Here is a 22,398-nt window from a genome sequence, read left to right on the forward strand (position 1 = left end):
TTGGAGTGTTTCTCATGCAGCTAACAGCTCATTCTGAAGTTTATCTCTGAAGCCTGGGATGGAAAGAGCATGGGAGAGTTATATGGGAGGTTATGTGCCAGTGTGTGTAATAGTACTCCCCTCCTTTATTTCTGACCCTTGAAGAATAGCATGGAATGCCATTTAACCATTAAGTGCTTCCCTTTTTGGAGCCAAGGCCTACCTTGGCTTATAACGACAACATTTCTACGTGAACTCAACCTACTGCTTCTAGATCCTAAAAGAAACTTGGATGTTTCCTTCTTCATTTGAAGGATACAAGTACTCAGGCTTCAGTCATGGGATTGAGGGTAAAAAGTCAAAGCCACCAGATCCTTAGAAACGTCTGCCAAAAAGAAAGTCTTTCTTACTTCCAGGCCAAGCATTTGCCCCACATTTTTCTTCCGTGATCCCTATAATTGTTAGACTGTTGTCCTTTTAGAAAGTTACAACATGACAGATGATAAAAAAATAAGCATCAGATAATAGAGGGATGAAAATAACCAGGAACTGGGGGAGGGGCATAGGCACAGAGTTGTATTTGCCTTCTTTTACCTCCAAATCTCATAATTTGGTACACATGAACCAAAACCACAGAAATTGGCCATTTGGTCCCATGTGTCCAGATGAGTCATCACACCACAGGAAGTTCTCTAGTGAACCTGACATCTGCTCACTGTTATTTCACTAAGGCTCCTGGAGCCAACACTATGAGCTGCCTACATGTGGCTCCCAACAGAAGACTCCTATTCTGTTTGCATCCTAGAGACTGTGCTTCCCTCGGCAGCTCAGGTAAATCCTGTCTGTTGTAATCAAATATGTAAACTCTTGATGATGCATTCCCCTCTCGCTTTGGACCAAGGGGTCCGGGGAATGTAATGGCAAGTCTGTGGAGAACATCTTGGGGAACGTCTTTGGAACTCCTAAAGAGACTCAAGAAGAAACAGTTTCTTCTGCCTTTTCCAAGCACTGGTGTGCAAGGATACAATATAACATCTCATGACCTCAAGAGGAGGATGGTTGAGCCAGAAATAACCTGGATCCTTCAGAAGCCACAAATTAACCATCACTCAGGATGGAGTCTTTGTAAGGACATAACAGATCCCTTTATTAAGCCATTCTGAATTAGGCGTTCTCTTAATTGAAGCTCAAAACATCCTAACCAATACAAGGTCTTCTTGTGACAAGATCTGTGGGCCTAGCCATACTGGGTAAGTGTATCAAAAAAATGAAAGAGCAAGATTTATTTCTTAAGAAGATTTTTTGGGAAAACCAGCTCGGAAAGGGTATTTTTAAGAGTGACCCCTGATATATAGGGAGTGCTTTGAAATCCTCCTACAAAGCACAGACACTATAATAAAGTTAAGGATGAGCCACTGTGAATGATACGTGTGGGAATAGCCAACATACTTGGAGTCATCAAATATGTAAACATTAGGAAACTACCGTGAAGTCTGTCCTTATTACTCATCCACTGTTTTTTTATTCCACAATTATAACATTAAAAGATCAGAAGTTTTCTTTCTTGTTTCTGTTTTGAGCCATACCTCCCTCCATGCCTACCTGGTGAAGACACAGAAAATCTCTCTCTCTCTCTCTCTCTCTCTCTCTCTCTCTCTCTCTCTCTCTCTCACACACACACACACACACACACACACAAAACATTAAACTTAGACTTAAGGAAGCAGAATTACAGAGATCCAAAGCTAGGTAGACCTGACTTCCTTCATAATGAAAATGTATTGTGTATTATTTTAAAATAAATGTGTATGCTTAGAGATCAATTTAATGCCAAATTTGAAGGAATCAAAACAAGATTTTTAAAAGACCAACTTAATGATAACAATAGTATCTTTTGTATTTGAAGAGTCAATTTGCTTCTTCCACCATCAATACATTACAAAATTCCAACTCATATTCCTTTTTAATACCATCTCCCTTTCCTCAGAACTCTTTATGCACTGCCTCTCTTGCAGAGCAGTGGGTCCCAAAGGTCTGTTTGTGTCTTATCTATCTGGAAAACAACCCAGAAATGCAGCAGCACCTGGAAGGGTCTCAGTGTGGCCCAGAAATGCCGGCGTGAACAAGCATCTGCTGTGATTCCACGCACACATGCAGGCAAGTAACTCCAGACTGCACACTGGATCCCAAGGCACAGATAGAAAACATCTAATTATCATAGTAGATTTAAGCTGGAGCAACACAAACATGCCCATGGCTGCCTGTAATTCTGATGTTTCCCCTGAGGTCTGGAACAGACCCAACCTCTCCCTGACTCGGATACATCTTAGTAATCATTTTGCTTTAGAGGTCAAGAGTTTTACCTTTTCCTTAAAAGCCTCTGCCAATCCCCCAAATGTATTTTTTCCTTGAGACTTAATATAAAATTCCTAGAAGTTTTATATAAATATAAAACTTAATAAATTGTAAAAGCAAACAGCTACAAGACATATTGTCTGACTCTGAACCAGAGGCTGAGATCTACAGGCACAGAGTAGGTAAGAGGAGAAGTAAACACTGGGTTTTCCAGCAGTCAGCCTTGAAACCAAAACTTAGGAAGGAAGCTGACCATTAAGCCACTGGCGAGGGAACAATAGCCCAGGCCAGTCCTCGGCTAAGTCTGAACCTGAGAACTCTGGAATTAAACAAAGCTCCTGCCCCAAGTCCAGTTTCCCTTACAGCTGGGCTCTAAAATAAGGACAGCAGTGTAAGCAGAGCACAGTTCAAGTGTGGTCTGAGAACTAAGCACCAAGGAAAACTCAGGGGCAGTTTACATCTGAAAGCAAGCTCTGTGGATCAACGGTGCTGCTCCCTCAGCTGCTCTAACCCACTGTAAGGTGCAGGAGCTGGGTGACCGGGAGACATCCTGATGCTTAAATGAACAAGATAATGGCCGAAGGCCAAGGCAACTATCACCACAGAACACAAAGGGCTCCAGATATGGAATAAATAACCCCCAGGCAGAGGTGGGGGGAATATGGCAAGAAGTCTACACCACAGGCACAACTTGCATCTTCTCTAGTTGTATTAAGAATATAGCATAAGAAGCTGGGCAGTGGTGGCACACACCTTTAATCCCAGCACTTGGGAGGCAGAGGCAGGTGGATTTCTGAGTTTGAAGCCTGCCTGGTTTACAGAGTGAGTTCCAGGACAGCCAGGGCTACACAGAGAAACCCTGTCTCAAAAAACAAAACAAAACAAAATATATAGAATAAGAATTTGTTTTATTGCTTTAATTGCTTTAATTGTTTTCTTCTTTAAAGAGTCTTAATCCTTGGGGCAATTTAAAAATGGGAAATTTTCAATTTTGGTTCTGATGGATCACCATTAACTCTTTTTTTTTTTCCAACTAAACTCATTCCAATCTCACCGTAACGAAAAGAACCAGCCTTCAGCTAGTGTCCAGCCCTTCTCCTCTCACCTGCTCCCAGAAGGCTTCAGGGCGACTTGAAGATTCGGAGTCTACTGCCAGTCACAAGCACCCTCATACACTCAGCAGAGAGTGCGCCTGGAACCTCCAATCTCAAAGTCTGCCTGAAGTATGCACAGTCCTGTCTGTCGACAGAAACCAGCTTTCTAGGACAGCAAATGTCAGCACCGGGCTGTACGGAGCCAGCACCGAGCTCCCTGGAGAGCCTCGGGACCTGCTTTCTGAGCCCATGCCCCCATTCCTTTGAGCAAACATCAAGGTGTTCTTTTGACATTCTGGGGGCGTTCTCCTGCAAACTCACCTGTGCTGGACCATGATTCCTAATTATTTCTGAATATGCAGTCCAGATATGGCATCACAAAAAAACAGTGATCAATAACAGAAAATTCCTTGACTCTGCCCACTGTATGTTTCTCACCAGTGCACAAAACACCCTTGGTTCTTTATAACAGCCTTGTGAATCTTTATGGTATATGTATGTGTGCCCCACGATGGAAGGTATTATCAAATGCTAAACAGATGAAGGAGAACTGACCATAAAAGTCTCCTACAGATGAGCATCCGCTTACCCCAAAGGTGTGGTTTAATGGCACGAGCAAAGCACTGGTTAAGGACAGATTTGCAGTACATCAGTTCAGTGAGTATGGGACTTAATGAATTGAGTAAACTCTACACATTGACAGCCCGTCACCACTATCTTTCTATAATGAAGAATACTCCACTTAAGAAAAGTCAGAATATAGCATACATGTAATGACTAACACAAACCAATTCATCAAGACTACTCAGAAACAGGTTAGGCAACAGTAAACACTAAAACTCAAAATGCTGTTAAAACTTCTAGTGCAAAAAGTAGGCTACTTAACACTTTGGTGATGTCGCAGGGCAAGAGGACATTTACCAAAAATAACTCCTTTGTCTTCTAGGCTTCTTCAAAGGCTTTAATAAGGTAAGTTTAAAAAAATCAATGCCCTTATAGATGAAGACAGCCTATTATCCACACTTGATAAATGGGCAACTGAAGAAGTAGGTAAACCTGTGGTTTGTCGGTGGTTTAAGAACAGACACTTCGGACTGGAGAGATGACTCTGGTTAAGAGCACTTACTGACTGCTCTTCCAAAGGTCCTGAGTTCAATTCCCAGCAACCACAAGGTGGCCACAACCATCTGTGATGAGATCTGATGTCCTCTTCTGGTGTGTCTGAAGACAGCTACAGTGTACTCATATATATAAAATAAATAAATCTTAAAAAAAACAAAAACAAAAACAGACACCTCTGGAATCAGAGCACTCCTGGTCCAAATCCAAGTTCTGTCACTACACAACATATTGCTTTTCCTCAGACATCAAAAGAATATCTAAACCCTGAACACTGCCCAGTAATCAGGAATGATGGCTGCTGTACTATGGATTGGAGAGTCCCCTGCAAGCTCTGGTGAACTGCACTGTGGCCCTCTGTGGGTTCCTTGGCAAAGGCTGCCTGGCACTAAATGTGTTCTCTACAGTTACCACTGCACAGACTTCTCTCCTGGGCCTCCAGCCTACCTGGTGTGACAATGGGAGAGACACGCACTGACTTCCTTTGGAGGCCAGAACTCTCTGAGGTAAGGAAAGAGCAACAGTCGGGGAGGAACCTACTTTGCCAGGTGGTTCATGAGCAGCTGCAGCATCTGCCGATTCTTCTCCGGGAGCCGATGAACAAGGCTATGGATCTCAGAGACTCTAGTCTCTTGGTTTTCCAGCTCTGTGAAGAGAAGGGGTAATTAATGTTGCATTGGAGTCACAGCTAAGTTACTGGACAAGACCAAGAGGGAACTAAAGCCTTGGCACTACTAACACAGGGAAGATGTTCCTGAGGATTTAACAGCCTGTCTTGCGTGTGTGCTTAGGACCAGTGTGGCAGGCTCTAGAAGGCCTTTCAGTGTGCTTTCTGTATCAGAGTTCATCCAACTAATGACTGTGATGAAATGGAGCTGGTCAACCGCACACTCAGGGAAGGAACAAACATGGGAGCAGCTGGCTCCCTAGAGGGCCAACTTCATTTCAAGGGAAGAAGGAACTTTATGCACTTGTGAAGTGGTAAACAGATCTTATGTGAACATCACCAAGGTCTCACATTTCAAAATGATGTATCCAGATGCACACACACAAAAAAAAAAAACCCCACCACTATGCTTACGTCATATGTAACACACCAGCCAAGTATGAAGAGCGCAGTAGAAGATAAAACATTTAAATCTTTCTGTCACTCTACAGCCTACTACCTTTTGATTCAAATTGGGGAAGTGGCTTTGTTTCTCTGGGAAATAAATTGCTAATACTCACCATATCTATTTATAGAACTGATGTGAAGTTTAATTAGAAAATGGTTGCTATGGGTTTGGAATTTCTCTTGAGAAAGAATTCACATAAACACCATCTTCATTCCTGGCTTTCTCCCATTGCCTTTCTACTCCTTGTTGGAGAGGGCAAGCTGGAGTCTATAAGGCCAGCGGAACATTAGGTACTACAAAATTAGGCCACTAGGAGTTACTAGGGTAAACAAACCCTAAAGGCTAAAAGTATCCAGGCAGAGGCACAAGCTATGGGCATCATAATACCAAGAGCAGTCCTGCCAGCCAGGTTTAAATCTGATAGAGAATCTAACTGCCCCAGTACTGCTGGTCTGCCCCACGTAGACAGATTCCAATATCCTTAGGGTAGCTTGAACCTAATCCCTATGTATTTCAATAGCAGTAATATGAACTAAGAACCTAGATGATATAGCCAAAGAATGATCAGAAGCTGTAAATGGAAGACACTGTGGAAAAAGGATTGTGAAGTTACATACAGGGTGCTATACTCAACAAACATGTCCACTGCTCCACTTAGGAGGTGTACAGTGTCCAAGCCATTTTGCAGAATGTCACTTTAAGGATGGAAAGAAAAAACTCCATGAAGTTACCACTCCAATTATCAAAACTAGAAAGGCAAAAGTGTGTTTCTGTCTTCTCTCTCTCTCTCTCTCTCTCTCTCTCTCTCTCTCTCTCTCTCCTTCCCCTCCCTCCCTTCCAGCCAAGAAAACTGATTCTTAAGTTTTTCTCTTCTACTGTGAAGTGGCAGTGTTAGTAAGGCCCCTGGCGGTCTTGGTTTCACTTCAGTTTTAGTCTGTGACAGAGTCTCATAAGCTTGTAGGCAGACACTCTGCATGCATACTGTGACAGGCTAGGTAGTATTTATATTGGGATTCTGGGTGTTCCTCGAAATAGAAAAATCTATTCTTTTCTCCTTGAAACTTCAACTAAAAGATGCTTACTTGCTGCTTTGATGAAACTCCTTTGAAACTGGTACATCATGAGTGGTCCTGGAAGCATTCTAGAATAAAAATATATAGACACGGACACGTCAGTTCCACAGTAATGACCCCTCTTGCTGAGAAGCACCCTGAATACTGAGAAACAGCAAAGCACCTTTCAAACACTCAGGGCACAGAGACACACAGCAGCTCCGAGCAGCAGTGGGACTAAAAGCCCATGACATTTCACCTGAAACCCTCGGTTTCAGAGTTTCCTCACTATCACATCTTGTTACGTGCCCTAGGCTGAACTGGAACTCACTACCTTTCTTCCACCTCCCAGGCACTGGGTTACCAACGTTTTGCATGGCTCTGCCCTCCACCCTCCATGGGCAGAGGCACTTGCATGGATGGCATTTTCTCTTCGTGAAGCGGATAGCTCCAGCTACACTTCAGTCCCAGGGCACTGAGAGCTAATGCAGAAGCACAGCCCAAACCCAAAGGCCTCCTTTCAGTTCATTAATCATCTATGAACAAGAATGCTTTAGGACGTGCCAAGAAACAAGCAAATGTCTACATATCTGCATTAGCTGACTCTTATTTCTCTAGAAGTTTGTTGTTGAAATCAGAGCTTCTAGAAACACCATAAAAATGTTTTTATGTGTTTTTGCTTCCAAGAGGATTACTACTCCAAAGTATCAAAGGGCTACAGGGCATTGTACCAGATGTGTGTGAACCTCATTAACTACAACGAACTTTTTCTGATAATCCAGGTAAGGACCAAACAGACTCTTCATCATTTGTGGCTCAAATTTCATTCTATCAGCTACCCTAGCTTCCCTAGCTCAACTCTTAGTCACCCCTTGCACTGCATCTCACTTGTTACAATGTCCCAAATAAAATCTGCACTACCAACTCTTTTCTGTGCCCTCCTTTGCTGCCTAGCCATACTGAGTCCTCATGAAGCCTGAGTCTGGGCTGATTCGGTGTCTGATTCCAGTTCTTCTCTGTTGGAGACTATAACCCATCCTACCAGATAATCACAGCACAGAATTAGTATTCCTACTAAGTGTAATTCAGGGCCTGTGTGTGTGTGTGTGTGTGTGTGTGTTGGAGGTAGTGGTAAGCAGTGAGCCTATATTCCAAATGAGGGGACCTATGATTCTGTATATAAGAGTACAAGGTAATATTTCTTTTCTCCTCCCCCAAATGGCAGTTTTCAAATGGTAATTTGTCCACATCTACCCTTTCATTTTTAAGGACCAATATAAGCAATATTTTTTGGAGGGTGGGGGGTAAAGCTCCAAATGGTTATAATTAAACTGGGTCTGCTTAATCCAGTGACATATTGGTTCTTGTTTTCATAACAGACCATTCAGGGAAGGCCACAGTTTAGGGTATGTCTAAGGCTAATCATCTTAATACATCTCATTAAGAGCAGGGCTTTCTAAATCACTCACGGCACCATAGCACAGTGACAGCCCATCAACCCTGGGCAATTTACAATCAGCCTGACCTGCTGAACTTACTGCTCCCACACAGAAGCAGTTTCCACATCTCAAACACCCACCCGGCAGCTCTCTGGAGGCTGCAAATAAAAGTGCTTTCTTCCTGACCACATGCTAACTAGGTGGCTTGCTGCTTACAAGTGGAAATCCCCACCTCAGGTAGGTCTTCAGAGCACTAGTGACGGTCTTTATCTCCCATTCAGCACAGATATCAGTTTCTGTCTCAGAAGCTGCTTTGGGGTCTAAAATGGAGAAAAGACAATGAATAAAACCAAGCATGGAACATGATAACGGCAAATGTTCATGCACGAAAGCACTCAACCTCATCACTAACGAGAAACGTAAAAAGTTAAAGTTTAAAAATAAGATAGCTATTTTTGCCTATTGCACCAGAAAAACGTTTAAACAACCAAATAAATATCTGTTGTTAGAAGAATATGGTTAAGGTACTAGGTTCAGAAATTCCTAGCAGCAGCTGATATCAACTTGACAGACTGAAAGGGAATTTGACAATATAGATAATCAAGAGTCTGGAAATGCTGGGATCCTGCTAACTAGCAATTCCATTTCTCACCATTTTGCCTCAGAGAATAAAACAAAGCATCAAGTTGCAGGCCAGGCACATACAACACACACTCTTCAGTGGGGAAAATGAACAAAAGAGACAGCCTAAACATTTAATCAGAGGAGAGAGGCTAAGTGAATTATAGTATACCTCCCTAATGGAATATTACATTGCCATTTTATAAACTTAACATTACATTAATACTGATGACTTATGACATGGAAAATGCTTGAATTATAGAATGGTAATCAAAATAAACCAAGATTCAAACATTTTGAGACATAAAAAATAGCTAAAAGCAAACAGTTTCAACTATAATAGTGATTGCATTAAAGTGGTAAGAATTGTGGTTTTTATATTTTCTGAACTGTGTATGGTTTGATTCCAGTATTTTTATAGTATTTTTTTTCAATTGACTTAAGTCTAATGAGCACCACCATAATCATACTGGCTCTTGATGACTTCTTCAGCCTCTTCTTGCCTGCAACTTTAGGCAAATGCATTTTAAATAAACGCTTTACTGACAGAAAATTCACACAGCTGTCCAGAGCTGCGTGCAGACCCGTGAGAATAAAAAGCAGAGGACCGCAGGATGACAGCCTCATGGGTCATCGGGGACCACTGTCACTAGCAAGATGGACCAGGCCACATGCAAAGGGGGCAGGGAGACCATGGAGCCTTTAAGTGAGTGGAGGCCAAGGCCACCCTTCCACAAGCAGCCTCGAGACCAAGCCGTGCCCAACCAGAGCAGCTCGCATCCCTTCCTCTCTGCACCTCATCCTTCACTGGGACTCTCGTATTATTACTCCATCTACAGCTGGGAAGTGACGTCAGGACGGACAGCTCAAAGGCACAACTCAGGATACCGTGAACGAACTCAGGGATGGCTCAGGACCGGCCTTACTCCAGTCGTCACAAAGTTCATGACTTTTCTAGGAGACAAGGTGCCGTTCGGTGTGCTTGCTGCCAACTCCCAAGTGCCACCATTAAGAACCTCAAAGAAAGCCTCCAAAACAAAGCCAGAAAAGAGCAGATCTGGATGGCAGGCTCAGCACTTGAACCCTAGGCATGCTTTTTTAATCAAACAAGCCAGCCCCCAACCCCTCGTCTCTTGGAAACATCCTTTAGTTCAGACATGACGGCTGGACTGGCTCAGACCTGAACCAGTCACAAGGACACCAGAGAGGTGGTGAGCCTTTCCCTTGGCACACTGAGTTCATGTCCCTAGTTCATGTCCCCACCTTTTGAAAGAGTAGGAAAAGATACATGGTGACTTAGATCTGGTTTTCCAGTTTGATATTTAAATGACATGTCAGGTAAATAGAGACTGAAACCGGACTACCTCTTTCTCAATAGTTCCAAAGACTGGACGCCAAGCCAGGGTTCCTGCCTACAGGGCTAAGGGCATTTCCACTGGGGAAGAAGATGAGTCACCAGGCATGCTGTTCTGTCTGATGAGAAAGAACCCACGTTCGTGCTAGAGAGATGAGGTCAAATACTCGTAAATGGCTTAAGGATTTAACCTGGAATTCTCAAGAAAGAACACACAATTGCAGCCGGGTCCTCCTGTGCAGGGTGTTCCACTGACATATATTTACAGACGAAGCACAGAAAGGCTTTAGCTCACAACCTTCATAGCTCACAAAGGCAGGACAATTGTTCAGTGTTCACACATGACCAAGACTTTCTTGGCACACAAAACGAACAATGAAATCATAGAAGGATAAATCCCACAAGTTCTCTTATGGCAAATGCCCTTAAAGGTTTAAAAAATGTTATTTCCTCAGTGTCCGGATCTCTGAGACTTTAATTCTTTTCCTTCTCTGTCATCTGAAGTTTCCTGTTTTCCTCCTGCAGACAGACATGGACTCAGACTGCTGAAGCCTGAGGCATCCAAGCGCTGTGCTTGGCGTGACCTACTCTCCCCTCCCCCCTGTCCCCAAGGCGCATGAGCATGGCTGCCCTCCCAGGTTTCTGGATTCAAGACAAATGTTACTGTACATTTTTCTGAGGAACGATCCAACTTCTACCCCAGAAAGGAGAACACGCAAGGACATCAGCGGCAGTTGGCAGGTCTGAGAGCTGTGGACTGTTCCATAAGCCGCATTTAGCAAACTAATCATTAGCTTCCACTTTTTTGGACTCTGTAACCATAGGAATATTGCATAACTTTACAGGGAGGAGGGTCCAATTACAGTCCGGCTGGAAGGCTTTTTATAGTGCTGATGAGGCAAGGCTCAGAACTTGAATGTGTCCATTTTAATTCATTAAATGTCCAAACTAAATTGAACACAACCACCCAAGTTACCCCATAAAGACTGGCCCGTTCCTATACCTACCTGCTGCCCTCCCTCCCTCCCTCCCTCCCTCCTTCCCTTCCTTCCTTCTTTCCGTGCTTAACGGGATGTCCTGGTGGCATCTGGGCATCTCCATAGAACTCGGATCTGTCTCCCCACCCTGCCCTCACCACTGCAGAACACAGTGAGATAAACAAGCACCAAGAGGGCGGCACAGTGTCGGGAGGGCATGTGAGTGACAGCACTGACTAGGAACTCTCTCCTACCTGCCAGCACAAGGAGCCAGAGATCAGGGGACACAGAGCCAAACGAAGCTATGTTCCTAACAGGAAGCTGTCTTTGGTCACATGAAGCTAGTTTCTGAGAACCACTTGGTATAGCAAAAGTAAAAGAAACTCAAAGCACTACCCAAGCTTATATTTTTCCAAAATGACCTATTGTACCATTGTGCCGGTTAAATATTTTCTGGTTGGGCTAGGTTCATTTATACACATAATTAAAAAAAAAGAATTAACGAAGGACTAGGAGGTGGATTAATGGCGAGGGTGTTTGACATGTGAGCATAAAGACTTGAGTTTGTATCTCCAGCACCTGTGTAAAATGCTAGGCACGAAGGAGTGAGCCTGTAGTGTGCTGGGGAAGCAGAGATGAGAGGACCCCTGGATTCACCGAGCAGGCAGTCCAGTGGAATCTGTAAGCTGTAGGCTCAGGAGAGAGACCCGGCCTCAAAAATAAGATGTGAAGTGAGCGAGGAGGTCACCCAGCACCAGCTTCTCGTCTATCCACACACAAGTAAGGCATATACTCCTACACACACACACTCACATCCAGCTTGAACATACGCGGCACATGCCCCAACAATAACAATAAAAGGGAAGAAAATAAAAGCATGTATATACAATAAACAGTAAATCATTTTTACCATATAGGCAACTTCTAATGTCACTAATATACATGATGTGTATGTGTGTATGCATATATATATTGCAGTTTATGCACATATAATATACACATATACATATGTTTCTTTTTAGAAAACAAATAGTCCTGGGTTTGATGCTCAGTACCACAAAACAGAAGCGGAAGCACATAACACGTGCCGTTTCCGTAGAACTTTCATTTGATAGTTTCCTACAAAACTATCACACACGAATATGTGGACTTCTGAGTACTTCACTTTACATATACGCTACACCATTCTTGACTTCATGCACTCTTGTAAAGAAAATTTTAGTTGTATCCTCCTTACTGTGACAGACATGGACATAAAATATTGTTTCTCGGCAGACCTTCCTTGTAGAAATAATTCCTGAAAGCGGACTTTCAGAATCAAAAATCTGTCAGCTTTAATTTTCTGAAAATACTCCCCAAGCTGCTCTGGGGGGGGGGAAGGGGGTTGAAGGCTGAGTGAGTCCTTTTCACACCCTCCAAACAGCATGCAGTCGGGCTATGAGTCTTACCAGTCAAAGAGGTTTGTTTGCCTGCTAGTTTTTGAAGTTATGTCAGTGCTTTAATTTGCATTTTGGACAGGGAGGACAGATGCAGAACACCCTCCTGCGTGTGTTGAGTGACTATGGCTGAGGCATATTTAACTGGTCTACACCTGTACAGCCCCACACTTTCTGAACCGCATAAATATTCGAGGCCCTCCCACCACCAGCCAGGTGCTCCCACATCCCAGAACTCTGGATGTTCCGTCACACTCGGCTTTCTTCTGCCGGCACCCCTGGCAACATTGCCCATAGCATAACACTTCTGAAATCCAACCACACTGTTACAAGTACAGTAGTTTAATCCTTTTATTACTGAGTCGTATTCGGTGTTCTGGGTGTGCCATAATTTGTTTATCCATTCTCCGGATGATGGACATCTGGGTGCTTTCCAGTTTTAGCTGCTATGAATAAAGCTACTACAAACGTTTGCGCAGAGGCTTTCCACCGACTACATTTTTATCTCTTCAGTAAATGCTGCATCCACAAGCAGACAAGGTCAAAACCGACAAGAACAGACCAATGATGAGAATGGTTTCCTTTAGATGAAATGGTCAATTGCCTTCCAAAATGTCAGGACCATTTGCATTGCCGCCAACAGAATGTGAAAGCGTGGGCCGCCTCATGCCTCTCGCCACAGGACACATCAGTCAGTCACTTCAGCTTCCGCTGTGCTACGAGTCACTGTCTTCTCACACACACAAGGATGTGAGCCATCTTCACATGTCGTAATTTTTCTTTTTATATTTTCTTTTTCTTTTTTTTCTTTGTATATATTCTTATTAATATTTTTGTTTATTTTAAAAATTGGGGTGTTGTCTTAAGAATCAAGAGTTTTAAAATAATTATAGCTACCAATCACTGATTATAAATACATTTTATAAATTTTATTTTATAAATACTTTCTTCGGATCTATAACTTATCTTTGCTTTTTGAAAATAAAAATTCTCTACAGTACCATGGGTTGACTTTCAGCCTTCATGCATGTTAGGCAAATATATACCACTGAGTTATATCTCCTGTCTTTCTTGTATTTTTTCATCTTAAAACAGAGTCATACCAAGTGGCCCAAGCCAGCCTTGAACTTGCCATTCTCCTGCTTCAGCCTTCCAACTAACTGGGGCTCAGAGGCTGTACCACCAAGAACAATAGATTTTTAGAGAGAAGGTTGTATTTAAATGCAGTTCAACTTAACATACTTTCCTAATAGTTCTTTCTTGTGTTCTAGTTAAGAAAGTTCTTTAAAAACAAGGTCACAGAGACATTTCCTCTGTGTTAGCCATTAGAGGGTTTACAGTGTCTGCTCTTAGGATACATTTCAAGATCCTTTTCACATAGGATGTCAGGAGAGAACTCATCTCTTCCACCCTCCGGCCGATGCCAAACTGTACCACAGTACTTTCTGAAAAGACTCCACTCTCCATTCAGTTATCCAGAGCTCTTTATCCAAGATTCAAGCATTCTGAAGCCAAGGTTCTGTTCTCAATCCAAGGTTCTGTATCTGGGATCTTGTGTCTGTTGCACCGATTACATACATATCTGCCCTTCCAAAATAGCATTCAGTCTTACACTAACCATGAACCTGTTTTGTTGGTAAACTCTCAAGTCTTGTTGAGCCTTTCATGTTCTCCATCTCCATAACAACTTAGAGGAAAACAGTTTCTACCTGTATACCACCGTCCGTGTATCTCGGACTTCATTTACCCCACAGGGCATTCCCCCACAAAACTAGATTTAATATTTGGCAATTTGAGAAGCAAAGTTGGTTACTCTGTTTTCTGACTATAAAGAAACTCAGCAATTTCTTATACGTCATGTCAAAGAATTGAGAATATCCACAACCACTTGTGTTTTGGGACTGAAAAGCTCTTACTGTCTGGGGAGTTACTGTTACCGGTTGCTGGTTCTTGCAGTATCCTTATAGGCAGGGTGGTGACAGGTGCCATAGCTGGGGAAGGGGGGCCTCTACCTGTGATCTCCCCTCTCTGGGAAGTCAGGATCATGGCACAGCACCCTCTGCCTGGCTCTCAGTTCCCTACTTTCCCTTGGATACAGTCTTCAGTCTGGGTTGACTCCACTCGTTATGGTATAAGCTTCAGGTCTCAGAAGTCATCATGAAGAATCAATAGAATCAATCGACTGGTCCTTGCGGTACTCTTCAGAAAGAAGTCCTCAGTTGCTTTTTGTATGACAATGAGTGAAAGTGTGGGAATGAGGGCACAGAAGAGAGGAACGCAGACCTTCAAGGTTCCAGAGGGACAGGGCAGGCTAGCTCACGGCTGGAGACAGGAGGGGAGGAATATTGCCTGTAATCTAGTGATTTAAAGCCGTGCTCCTTACCAGTGCTCCCTTGTGCTCTCTGTAATTCTAACCTAGAGGGATGTTCACAGCACGGGAGGAGGAGAACAGCAATGCTGAATTTGCATTTCTATGCCATCATAGTTAAACATTAATAAAGACACACAGCAAAGAAGTCTTTTAGCTAACATTCTCCTGTTACCAGAGCTGGGGCCCAGAGAAGGCCCAGAGAAAGCCTTTGAGAGCACCATGTGGTAGGGAACAGGCTCCAGCAGAGCAGGTCATCCAAGGAGGGAAGTCAGGCCCCACCCCTTTGCTGCACAGCTGGAGGGGAGGCTGCTTTCCTCAGGCCTATCACAGCCTTGAGAACCTAGACACTGAGGTAGGGCTGGGCAGTGGTGATGCAAGAACATCTTTATAGCATGAGGAATGCATTCTGAGGGGAAGTCAGCAGATGTGCTAGTCATACCTATAATCCCAACATTCTAGAGGTGGAGGCCAAGGGATCAGGGCTTCAAGGTCATCTTTAGCTTGGCAAATATGTACACATAATGTCTGCCTGTGTGTGCATGGGGGTGGGGGTAGGTATAGTAAGTCTAGCTACACGAGAAACCCAATAGCAAAACAAAACAAACACAAAAAAGAGATAGGAGGTAGTCCTTGAAGAATCAGCAGAGAGGGGGGCTGAGGGGGGCTCAGTGGTTAAGAGCACTGACTGCTCTTCCAGAGGTCCTGAGTTCAATTCCCAGCAACTACATGGTGGCTCACAACCATCTGTAATGGGATCTGATGCCCTCTTCTGGTGTGTCTGAAGACAGCAGCAGTGTATTCATATACATTAAAAAAAAATATTCATTATTTAAAAAAGAAGAAGAAGAATCAGCAGAGAAACAAGAAAAGAACTGCAGGCTTCAGGTTCACAGTTACATACTCTAGTTCTTCCAAGATCTTAGGCAGAGTGGGGCCAGGAGGACTTATTCAGGACTACAGAGCCACACAAGATAAAAGATTCATGACTGACTAGGATTTGGCTGGCATCTCGTACCGCAGCCCTTCAATGCCATAGAAGAGAGCGACTCTGAAATAGGACGGAAGAACGGGCCATTGGAACCATTAGTCTACAGTGTTAAGAGTTAGCAGCCTGTCTACCTCCAAAGCGCATGCTCTGCTCCCATGCCTCTCAGGATGCCCGTCTGAACTACACTGGAGCAGGAGGCTGATTCAGAGGCACTGGAGCGTCTACAAGGAGGGTACCTGCAAGAGCAGTGTCACAGGAGGCCTTACAGTGCCATGTGAATACCATCTGTTAGAGAGCCTTGGAATGCGTGCCCCGTGTTGTGGCCATATTGCACAGTATGCTACTCTTACTCACGTACTACGTGCTGGCATATATGGCTTAAAGGGGGCTATGATTAAAATGTCCCATATACAATAAAGCAGTCCATAAAGGTTGTCTCTGCTCTAAAGGACTCTTATTTTCTTCTTTATGCTTTTTCTATTTTTGTGAAATTTCACCAAAATTACTCATAATTTTTAAACAATAAAAGGGAATTAAATTACTTAAAATGACTACAACGGGGTAGAGGTCAGAAAGCTGGTTCCATGTGTTGTACTTGCCTCTAAGCCTGATGACCTGACTTCCTACCTGGGACAAACATAAACCTACATGTCCCCTTTCCTCCCTATACACATATATGTGTGTGTATGCATGTGCACGCAAGTACACACACACACACACACAGAGAGACATACAAAGCAGCTTTATTTAAAAACTATACAGAGACTAAAAGGAAGAGAAAGAGGCATGTAATGAGCAAGGATATAGCTGGTGTGGGGGAAGGGTTTGGGGGGTGTTTGCATATGTGGTGTTTGGAAAAAATGTAAACATTTATCTTCACTTAATAGTATGGGGGAGGGGACCAGGACAGTACATATATTCTGTTTCAGAAAGCCTGAAAGTCTTTCTGAGACTTTTTTACTACCCAAAGACTATTAACCTCTGTTGCTAGGAAGTAAACAGGGTGGTTCTTGGCAGGACACCAGCATGAGGTGCGGGGGACACTGCAGAGGCTATGAGGAATTCTAATAAGTTTTCTTAAGGAACTCTAATCGGTAAAACAAAGATATCCTCAACACATGGGCTCCCATTCCCCATCCCACCTACAGTCTGCAGTAAAGTAAGAATACAAGAAATGAACTAGTGATTGAAGTTAGTGTCTGGTTTTAATCCCAGGCCATGCTTACGATAGCAGAGCATACAAATCCACTTGGAGGAGCACTGGGACAAGTGCAAGCAATTTAGATCTGCAGGTAGCTCTGCACGAGAAGGGTGAGGACGAACAGGAGTGAGTACGTGCTTCATACTGAGCCCTGGAGGGTTTGTGGTCTGCAGCAGACTCTAGTCTACACTACTGGCTAGGCCAGACCGGCAGTGGTACCAAGAATTGGTGGGGATGCTACAACAGCATACTCAGAAGAGGGAAGGGAGGCACACCTAGTGCACTTGCCTGACAACCGCAAGAGTACTAGATTCCCTTGACTGATAGAGAGACTCGCAGGTCGCATTCTTGGCATCAGGTTCGACCTTACCCTGTAGTCAGCTCTACCCCGGAGGAGGATCATTTATATTCCAGTCTATCTGGAATGTCCTCCTGGCAGAGGAGCTGGCCTTGTGACTGTCAGCCGCTAGCTGTTACTCTTTCCTGACATTCTTCAGATAGTCATGACTACTTTCCTCCATATCTAGGATGACTGAGGATCAAGTGCAGTTCCTCCTTGGGGGCTACGGAGGACAGTGATTAGAACTGCCGCCTTTAGAGCATCCCCGTTGTCCAAAGTGGATTGCCTTAGAGTGGCAGTCCTCTACAACACGGCATTTCTTTTCAATAGCCTCACCTCACGTTATCACCTTTGAATTCTATTTGAAGCTTCATCTTGGTGCTTTCTCTATACAAAATACTGGCTACGACGCCACAGCTCTTTGATCTAGCCCTAGATGAAGTATTCTCTGCCTCACCTTTTGCCACCCTCCAGGGCCCGTCCGTGACAACACACATGAGCCACATTCTGTTATGTGGTTCACCTAATGCTTGACTCTAATCTTGCTACCACTGTGCTGGACACACTTCACTAGCACAACAAGCATTACTTCAGGAAAGTACTCCTCTCTTTTCTCATTAATAATCCTGCTCCATCCATGAGCTAGCCTTATCCCTATTCTCAGGCCCAGACACAGGCACGAGCTCGAGGCCATATGCAGCCATCTGTTGAGGATAATGTGATTGGCTCCAAATTGAAAAATTTATCATGTGACTGGCCCACACTGGCCAATCAAAGTCCTCCCTGTGGCCTACTGCCAAAAACAGTCACCCGAAAGACACTCTTCTGAGTGATGCAAGCTCCAAAGACTGCAGTGACTGGGTCTCTCTGGGACACTCCCAGATAGAACAAGGCCAAGGCCAGCAAAGGACACAGATGAGGAGAAACTAGGAGGAAGAAGGGAAGGGGAAGGGCTCGTAGTAAGGACGGCAGAGTCTCGGGACCCTGCAGGCAGCTGGCTTTGTGGATGAACCAGCCCCAGAAGGAAATGCCTTTTATCATGTGAACTATTCTAACTCCTATTCCTGACTCTTTCCACGATGCATGTGTCTCAACCACTTAGAACTTTTAAAAGAGCATTATTTCCTTTGTGGGGAAAAAGGCTCCCAGGCTTTTCAGTACTTGGGTTTGTCAGCAGAAAAGGCCACCTTAGCTTCTCAGCACTAACTGTCCGCTTTCAGCCCCAGGTGGCTCTCTCAGATGTTAAAGACCAAGCCCCCGGCATCAGTAGCCTCACCTTTACCCTGCAGCCTCCTCTGCCCGTGTTATTGCTCATGTCTGCTCAGTCTGAATTCTTTCCTCTCCTTCCCTATTCCAGCTCCAGATTGAGGCCGTATTAAGTGCTAACACCATGTTTAGATAGCAGCTTTAAGGGGCACTCGTATCTCACCCCTACCAGGACTCTGCAGAATGGCCAGAGAGTTCTTTCTAGAATTTAATGTCACTATCATCTAGCAATCCATTCCAGATCCTAGGCAGAAATGAAAGACTGAAGGCTGACATCTGCTAAGCTCTTACTTCTTCCTTATATCAAAATTTCTCAAAATTAAGTCACATCAACATATGGCTCAACAATAGAACGTGGGTTCTATTGGAGCCTTGGGTTCTTATTCTATGAGAGTAAACATATGCTCACATAAAAATTCTCTCCAAATATCCATAGCAACTTATTAGAGCCTGAAAATGGAAACAACCCAAAATCCTGCAGCAGGTGAATGGCTAAACTTAGGTATGCCCATACAGTGGACTACTACTTAGCAGTTAAAAAGAAATTAATGAGTAATGATACATACAAGTTAATCAAATCTAGAAATAATTAAGTACACTAAAAAAATGATATTCAACCCTCAAATCTTATGAATTCTATTATTCCATTTATATAACAAGTGATTTCAAAGTGACAAAATTAAAAGCAAAGAAAAAAGGATAAACTCCTGGTCACCAGGGTAAGGGATTGTGTGTGTGAGGGGGTAAGGCAGAGAGTAGACAGTAAAAGGAACCCAAGGTCATTACGAGAGTAGAAACTCTCTCATTTGGACTATATCGATACCAGTATCTTAGTTGTGGTATTGAAACACAGCCTGGTAAGAAGTGATAACTGGAGGTATCTGGGCAAAGGATATAAAAGATCCATCTGCACTGTTTCATTTTGCTCTCATGATTATTTCAAAAATTGAAAAATAATAAAACTGCATCCCCCATTGGAACTGAACAGTGGGGAGTGAGTGTCTTCCATGCACCAGTTTCCCAACAGTGGCCCTCAATGGAACCCATGACACCGAGGAGTCTTGACTGCAGAGTGAGTCCTCATTCTGGCCCATATAAAGGATAGGGTTCTGCACACACAAAAGCTATTTTCAGAAACTGGAGGGACAAAGAAGTGACAAACACAGGAAAACGGCCCTCGCCTGATATGCCACATTAGAGCCAGAATGAGAGTTAATCTTCCCAAGTACCAGGCTACAGCTTTTGTGGACGTGGACAACAGCCACTGATCTATGAAATTTGATCTATTTGCCATTTAGATCCATGTGACTCACTGAAGCTGGCTGCATGGCTAAAAATACAGGATATCTGCAGCCTCGGCAACTTTGGCTTGTGGATTTTATTCAAATACTGCATTTGGTGGTAGTGGCTTTCTATTTATATATCAGACGGGGACAGATGAGGCTCTCCTAATCAAGTGACAGCTTGAAATCTAGAAGTGAGGGGCATCTTGAGTTTGATCTGCAAATATACATTTTATCTGAAGGTTACATGACACCCTAGGTATCAGGAATGTGAGACCCCAAGGTCCTCAAAGCTAGAAAGATGCCCTTTCTTGGGCATGAGGTGTGTCCTACTGAATACCTGCCTCAAAAGAGGACAGAAGGAGTCATGAGCTATTAACAACAGAACAGGGTGTGGCCGTGATTTGAGTGAGCAAGCACATTTGGCCTGGAGCTCTGAGTCTGAAGACTGTGAGGTGGTTGGTCCCGCCATTTTATGTCAGTCTTACAAAGGCCCACTCAGAGCCTCTCCTGTTCCTGCCCACAGCCATGACTAGCCAACAGGTTGCTGGGCATGGGTTTTCGCATATCCGAATTCCTATCCCAGAGGCTACCTAGAAATCTGAAAGGCTTGGAAGAAGCTACCAAGGGACATGCCTGACAAAGCCATTGCTGAACTCACCCATCAGGACGCTCAGTAACTTCTGCACCCTGGAGTTGACCCCCACGATTCGGTAGAGTCCCTGTTCATTGATCCCTGAGAAGAGGAAAGATGATGATTTAATTAGATGAGAATCAGAACACGAGTCAGGCCAACCAGGCCAAATGCTCTTGTGGTTTTTCTTCATTTTCTCTCTCCTTCTAAAAGCTGCTGTAATTAAAGTTCGCTGCCACTCAGCTCAGCTCTTAGCAAATGAGTGGGATTTGGCACAGCTGCCTCAGGATTCACAGATGTGCTGCATATTCCAGCCCTCGCCTGAGCCTGGTCGCTGGCAGGGAAAGGACTTCCCTCCTCTCCCGCCAAAGGCAGCAAATGAAGATTTTTAACGATGCAAAATACATTATTTTAAAGATGTAGTGTTTAACCAATTCTTAGATTCAAAAATCCAGAGTGGCATGACTTTAAAAAAATCATTCACAAAAGAAGATAAATAACTTTCCTTCTATTTTTACACACAGCATAAAAAAATACTGAAGGGTAAGAATGTTTTCCATCTTAGGGAATGTTTGTCAAGACTGAGAAATCAGAAAATCCATTACAGTTAGAGCAAAGGTATTTACTGTGAACTACTTACACAAAGACAGAACTCAACTGAACTCCCATTTACTGAAACACAGGGCCACTTAAACAAGGAGGCAATTGGTATGCACACATGTGATGTGAGCATGCCTGTTTGCATGTGTACATGCATACAGTGGCTAGAGGACAACCTGATGTCAGAACACCATTGACCTCTTTTGACACGGGATCTCTCCTTGGCCTAGGGTTCATCAATATGGTCTCGCTGGGTGGCCCATGAGCTCACAGATCTTGTTTCTGCTTCTCTAGTACTGAGACCACAAGCGTGTGTTGCCACGCCCAGCATTTTGACTTGGGTTTTGGGGATCAAACTCAAGGCCTCGTGCTCTACTAATGATCTATCCCCTCAGCTTCAACAGGGAACAATTTAGAGCGAGTGATTGAAAATGGTATTCTTGTTGGCCCACGTCCATCACATCTGGTACCTCACAAGAACTGCTGTGCGTCCTCTCCAGGTCCCCTGCGAGCTTCTCATTGTGAGAGTTAGCTCATATCGCTTCTCTTAACACCTTCCAGTTCTTAGGTGCACATCATATTCAGAGATTCTTATGGTGGCCTACGAGGTTTACAAGCTGCTGGCTTATAGGGAACACAGACCCTGAGAAGAGTTTTAGGTGACAAGGTTTCCCTCGTGGTCTGGCTACTGAAATGGATGAACGCACAGTCCACCATAAGCCTTGTCTATATCCACTCTGGCTTTGCCTGTGTTCTCCTCCCCTTTCCTTATCAGTCTTTCTGAGGCAGTGCCTTACGCTGTAGCCCAGGCTGGCCTTTAACTCTCAACTCTCTAATCTCAGCTTCCTGAACAGGGTTGCAGACTAATATACTGATTTTATCCTTTTCTTTAAAAAAAAAAACAAATCTAAACTCTTTTAAATTACCTTGAAAAATATAAGCTCTTTAAAAACTTAGGCATCACAGCTGAGGCAAAGAGAAAATCAAAAGGAAAGAGCAAAAGATAGCAGAGGGCCACTGCTGTCGCGTGGAGACCTGTGCAGAGGAGGTCCTCTTAGGGAACACAGAATGGGCTCAGGTGGGGTAGCTGTTTGTTTTAACTGTGTTTTTCACTTAACGCATGTAAAGAGGAAAAAAAAAAACCCTTCTACTTTTAGTGATTCACAAGATCTTA

At 43.7% G+C, this 22,398-nt stretch overlaps 1 protein-coding gene across 2 annotated transcripts in view; it reads right to left on the reverse strand.

Annotated features, from left to right (window-relative positions):
* The window catches only part of Arhgap26 (Rho GTPase activating protein 26), a 390,006-nt gene that overhangs the window by 130,580 nt on the left and 237,028 nt on the right, over positions 1–22,398 (reverse strand). For both annotated transcript variants that reach the window (XM_052155156.1, XM_052155157.1), the window contains exons 14-17: positions 20,652–20,726; positions 8,386–8,473; positions 6,745–6,803; positions 5,088–5,193 (exon numbers count right to left, since the gene is read on the reverse strand). In XM_052155156.1, coding sequence (XP_052011116.1) covers positions 5,088–5,193; positions 6,745–6,803; positions 8,386–8,473; positions 20,652–20,726 — 328 coding nt within the window. The remainder of the gene's footprint in view (positions 1–5,087; positions 5,194–6,744; positions 6,804–8,385; positions 8,474–20,651; positions 20,727–22,398) is intronic.

The sequence above is a fragment of the Apodemus sylvaticus genome, chromosome 13, assembly GCF_947179515.1.
Source record: "Apodemus sylvaticus chromosome 13, mApoSyl1.1, whole genome shotgun sequence".
Classification (NCBI taxonomy): domain Eukaryota; kingdom Metazoa; phylum Chordata; class Mammalia; order Rodentia; family Muridae; genus Apodemus; species Apodemus sylvaticus.